Here is a 5,752-nt window from a genome sequence, read left to right as displayed (position 1 = left end):
TTTATATATATATCGTGTTCGGCTCGTTTATTAAATGAGCAATCGATCTCGAACTCATTTCGAGCAGACGCTAGCTGGCTCGCGAACAATGAGCAGGACTGCGGTGCCAACGGTGCACTACTAATGGCATAAGGTTTACGTCTCAACATATTTGGTTATACTTGATTTTGTGAATTTAAGAAGAATATATCGTATAAATTGAATAAATCAAAATCACATAAATTTCATTCGATAGCATTTGGTAATCTTAAAAACAAATAGTTCAATTCGACGCTTTTATTTGTACACGAAAAAATTATATTGGAGTGATAAAATATGATAAAATTTTGAATTAAACATTTTCGATAGAAACACTATATTCCTTTGCTCGGCTTTAAATAGGCCAAAGTTTGCTTCGACTCAACTAGGCCCAAGAATCAAATGATAAACTTTTTTTAAAAACCCCTCTCTCTCTCTCTCTCTCTCTCTCTCTCTCTCTCTCTCTCCAATCCATCGCCCTCTCTCTCTCTCTCTCTCTCTCTCTCTACGTTCGATTCCGTGTCCTCTCCTGGCGCTGTTCTCCTCTCCATCTGCTAAGCAGGTCAGGATCGGTATTTGATTTACTCTTTTTCTATCCGATCTCTGTTTTTTTTTTTTTTTTTTTTTTTTTTTTTTTTTTTTTTTTTTTATTATTTTTTTTTTTTTTTTTTTTTTTTTTTTTTTTTTTTTTTTTTTTTTTTTTTTTTTTTTTTTTTTTTTTTTTTTTTTTTTTTTTTTTTTTTTTTTTTTTTGGTAATTTAGTAAGATCTAATTTGCTCTTTTTTTGTTTTTTTATTTTTATTTTTGGAAATTTTGATTATATTTAATTTGCTCTCCTTGTTTTGTTAGATCTTTTTGTTTCAATTATGTTGATCTTCTGTAGAAACTAGCTTTTTGTGTACCAAAAACTGATTTGTACCCAATTTTAATCTCTTTGGTTAGGTTTTTAGTTACTTCGCCTTGAAATAAGGGGAATGATTTGATTTTGATGTAGGGTTTATTTCTCATTCAGATGTAATCTATTTATCATGGAAAAAGTTAATACTTTTGAAATGTCATTTTATACTAATTAATAATTCTACATATGAAAGAACTTGAGGAAAAAAGGGGAAAAAAAATACTTTTTTTGCTTCTATTTGGTGGTAGCAAGAAGCACTGTCAATTGTTCAGTAGTCTCTTCCTTGTTAATTTTCTGCTTATTTATGCTCGACGGCGACATTTTGTTTCCCTGCAGGCTGAATTCTTCTACTTCTGGTGAATATTTTGGTGGGTTGAGATTCAGAATAAATGGCCCTGAGAGGTGTCTGGCAACTTCAGAAACTCATAGTGAGCTACTGTGATTGGGGAGGAAGTAGCAGGGGAATCAGGTATGGCTTGTTTTTGACGCTGCATACTATTTGTTGCGACAAGTATCGACAAACGAAACTGGCCTAAATACATAAGATATCACAAAAGCTAGTTGTTTAAGTACTTGATTCAAATGTTAACTCCAAGAGGAAGTAGAGCTCATGATTCTAGGTGTTTCTATTATTATTGCAGATGAAGAACTCGATTTGCTCTGTCTAAATGTGCTGAATAATCTTTTTATATATTTAGAGCGACGCTTGTTTAACTTGTCGAATTGTGAACTACTGCTAGATTATTAGTAGAATAATCAATTCATTTTATTACAACTGGAATGAACTTCACCTTATGCTAATGATTTGACATTATTTCCCCCTTTCTCCTGGGATTTTAGTGATGATAAGTGAATATTCATCTCCGCCATAGATTTATACGACTTCTGTATTGAACCTTCTGCAAGGCAGTCATTACTGTTTCTTTCTCTCGAGCATTTGCCGCTACTTCTTCAGTTGAACTCACCATCCAGGAGCATCATTGCTTTAGAACCTCTTAATAAATTACGAACTTCTCTGCAATCTCTTAGCTAACTTATGGTATTGCTATGTCAGTACGTCATGATTTGCTATACTTGAGTTGCCCATGGGAGTCATGCTATTCATGTTCTCAAGTCTCATATCGCTGTTAGTTTTCCCCAGTAAAAAATGAATAGGGTTTCATTTTTCTTGTAACTACAAAATTTATCTTTATTTTTGAAGATAGAAAGAAATATTCATCCATCATGAGTATTTTCAGTTGCAAAATTGTCAAATTCTTGGTCTATGATTTCCTACTTACATTTTTTTTAAAGGATAAATTGCCACTCACCTTGCCAAATTGCAATGTCTTTACAAAGAAATTAGGCATCTTTGCTGTTTGAGACATGAACGGATACCTTTGCACTTACATTGTTAGCTCCATAACTTCGTTGTAAAATGATTAGTATTTATTTTCTTCTGCCTTTTAACCTATGTGTTCGAAATAGATGCATGTAGAGTTCTTTGTAGTAATCTGTAAAAGCCGTACAAATGGATTGGAGGGAAATATTCCGTATCATTGGAACTCCACCCTGCACTATTGGGTTAAAAAGCCCAAAAAGAAGTGATTAATTATTTTAGTCCTTACCAAAAGCAAATTGATTCGACCTCTGCATTTGGAGGTCTTTAGAACATTGACTGCTTCAAGTTTTTTTTTTTTTTTTTTTTTTTTTTTTTTTTTTTTTTTTTTTTTTGCTTCTCTGAATTTATCCGTTCCTGCTTGGGAACTTACATGTCACAACTCACAAGCTGCTTCATTAGTTTTTCGCCATGATGTCTGTTGGCTGGTTGTGCTTCTTTCCTCAGATGATTTGCTTTGTGGAGAGAGGCAAAGTGTATACTGTATAGCTGCTATACAGGAAGCTAGTATATACAATTCTTCTCTACAAATGCTGATAACTTGTTACCTGCAGAAGTAGAGTTCAAATTAAATATACATTGGCTGTTAGACAATTCACAATTATTAGAGGAAGAGCAACTGCACGTCAGTGAAGTCTTCTATACTAATGAACTGCTCAAAATGGCAGGGCCTTCATGGAATCTCATTTACCAGCATTCAAGGAGAATAATCCCCAGCTAGAGGTGGTTACTGAACTAATCCGGGGTCAACATCCTCACTTGAAAGGCTATTACAGTAAGTTCCATGCTCTCTTTAAGTGCTTATGGATGTAAAAGCCTATGAATGTTACAGCTTTAGCCTATGAATGCTACAGCTTTATTTGTTGAAGTATATATATCCATAATTGTGTATAAACTGTAAACACAAAGCAGGGCCCACTTTTCTTTCCTTTCTCAGTTAGAATAACGGTATTTTGCCCTATCACAGAAAACCATAACCAGAGGGTGATCTGCGTAAAGAACTTAACTTCCGAGGACATACTGTTGCATGCAACAAGGCTAAGGAATGCCCTAGGAAGGAAAGTGGTGAAGCTGAGGACCAGGCATGTCACCAAACATCCTAGTGTTCAAGGAACATGGACGACCGCAGTCAAATTCTAAACGAATCTCTCCGATCTCTGCCGCATTAAAAGTGAAGCAGTTTTTTATATCCTCAGTGATTTAATAGCCATTGAAGTTGCTTAATCAAATCGAAGGCCTACGCCGGTGATTAATCCTATCTCTCTGTAATTTCAATTTTGTCTGTTGTTACTTGTGTGATGAGCTTTCGGAAATGTTATGTTAGCCAAAGCTTGCACATGGAAAGAATCTTACCTTTTGAAGTTAAATGTTTAATCTTTGGTTTTAGTTCTGAAGTTGACACTACATTGCATCTAATGTTTTTGCAGTTGTGATTTCAGTAAGTTGAAAGCTTTTGAATCATTGCTGGGTATTTCATAGAATTGAGATAATAGGTTTCTGTGATGATAGGAGTGCGCAGTAGGATGCGACGAGAATAAAGAAATTTTAATTAGGGATAAATTGAATGCGGTGAATGTTTGTGAAATTTGTGATTAGATGTTGCTCATCATGTAATATATTTGGTAAAATACATCAAACCTTTGTTTCTTTACTTTCATAATTAGCTTTAAACCTCTGTTACAAGCTATACAATCTAGAAATCTATATGAAGCCACAATACTTTTTGCCACGTGGCATGTTATTCTTACTTCTCATAGCCAACTTTAAATCAAACCACCTTCTCCTTTTTTCAACTCTCAATTCTTCACCTCCCCACTCCTCTAATTATATGTAAGTTACAACATTTAATTATATGTAACTTTAAATCTAACTTTAAATCAAACCACCTTTTTCTTTTCTTAACGCCTAACTCACCTCACCACTACTCTAATTACATGCAATATTTAATTACATGTACCATATTAAGATTCTATTTTATAACTTTAACCACTGTCCTCCTTCATTAATCTCCCACTCCCTCTCTTTTGTAATTCTTTTACATGCACCACTCTCCTCCTCCATTAATTAATCTCCTACCCCCTCTCTTTTGTAACTCTTTTACATGCATCATAAAAAAATATCATTGTCTAATCTCCTACTCCGCACTCATCTCCCTCTTTCTCTCATTGTGTTAACAAAGAAGAAGAAGAAGAAGAAGAAGAGCCTCTGAAGAATATTGTCTCCTTCAAGAAGCATCGTCTCGCGAAGCCGAGCCGCGACTTATATAAGTGCTCGCTGAGTCGGTCCGCGCGGGGGTCTCTGCTTACTATGTAAATTTAGTCATACAAATTAACTGTACTTAATATGTTATAGCTTTCTATATATCAATAAATCGTAAATATAAAATTTATTAAAATTTTTAAATTTTACTTCTATTATCTACCCGCTGCATCGCGCGGGTCTCTGCACTAGTATATAATATTTCGTTACAGCGAAAAGGTTATATTTTACGTGCAATCGTCATCATTAATTACAATTATTGAAGTGGTTATTTGACTTTAATTTATAGAGGAGAGCTTATACTACATACTACATATGTATGTGAACAGTTACGTGGGGAATTATGAGTTTAGTTACTCACATAATAACTTCTTTGACAGTTGGATTAATGTTTTAAGAGAACTAATAATTGGTTTTGTAACGTTCTGAACTTATGAATTTATCCTTAAAATATTCTAATCATCAAAGATAATTTTCTAAAGCTCCAATTTATTCCTATAGATTAACCCTTAAGTTGACCATTTAAGTTCATCTTTTGAGCCGTTATAAATATGCAAAAAATAGTTTTTTTGAAGGCATTTTGAGTATTTATATAATATTTAATTCACATAAGACAGTGCAAAAACTAAATTAAAAATATTTAAAATAATAAATAATATGAAACATGAATAAAAAATATTTATTGAAGTATACTATGTGCATTTTGTAGAGGAAAAAAAACATCAATTTTGCCTGATCANACACACACACACACACACATATATATATATATATATATATATATATATATATATATATATATATATATATATATATATATATATATATATATAGATAATAGAAAATAACTAAACTTTGTACAAACAAATATATAATTTTATTGCTTTATAGAAAAACATAAGTAAATAAATCAAAAAAGAGAACACGCGGGCCCCGCACGTGTAACTTCTCTCTCACGTGTGTAGCGTGTTAGCGTGTTTCCGGTGGGGCCCACGCAGAGGAGTTCACGGACCGGACACGGCGATGAGCACCCGTTTCTGGAAGTCGTCGTCGCTACACGACGAGCCTCCTCCGACCACATCCGACCCGACATGATCCGACGGCTGTAAATCTCCCCCCCTCACTATCCCGGTTTTCCGAATCTCGACCGTTCGTGTATTAAATCATTTTACTTATTAATTTATTTATTTTTAATTTTC

General features: G+C 33.7%; 1 protein-coding gene across 1 annotated transcript; it reads left to right on the top strand.

Annotated features, from left to right (window-relative positions):
- On the top strand, positions 442 to 3,736 carry LOC109720931 (54S ribosomal protein L51, mitochondrial). The gene is made up of 4 exons (XM_020248297.1): positions 442 to 580; positions 1,253 to 1,385; positions 2,963 to 3,069; positions 3,262 to 3,736. Exons 2-4 carry the CDS (start codon positions 1,306 to 1,308, stop codon positions 3,432 to 3,434), a joined length of 360 nt encoding a protein of 119 aa, XP_020103886.1. The 5' UTR covers positions 442 to 580; positions 1,253 to 1,305; the 3' UTR covers positions 3,435 to 3,736.

Source organism: Ananas comosus, linkage group 15, assembly GCF_001540865.1.
Source record: "Ananas comosus cultivar F153 linkage group 15, ASM154086v1, whole genome shotgun sequence".
Classification (NCBI taxonomy): domain Eukaryota; kingdom Viridiplantae; phylum Streptophyta; class Magnoliopsida; order Poales; family Bromeliaceae; genus Ananas; species Ananas comosus.
Note: the sequence above shows the minus strand (reverse complement) of the source record. Positions and strands in the feature narration are given on the sequence as shown.

Excerpts from the sequence above, each read along its gene's own strand:
- LOC109720931 (XM_020248297.1), top strand. The coding sequence starts at position 1,306 with ATGGCCCTGAGAGGTGTCTGGCAACTTCAGAAACTCATAGTGAGCTAC. Across the intron at positions 1,386-2,962 it reads GGAAGTAGCAGGGGAATCAG|GGCCTTCATGGAATCTCATT; the intron begins GTATGGCTTGTT and ends TCAAAATGGCAG. Across the intron at positions 3,070-3,261 it reads TCACTTGAAAGGCTATTACA|AAAACCATAACCAGAGGGTG; the intron begins GTAAGTTCCATG and ends GCCCTATCACAG.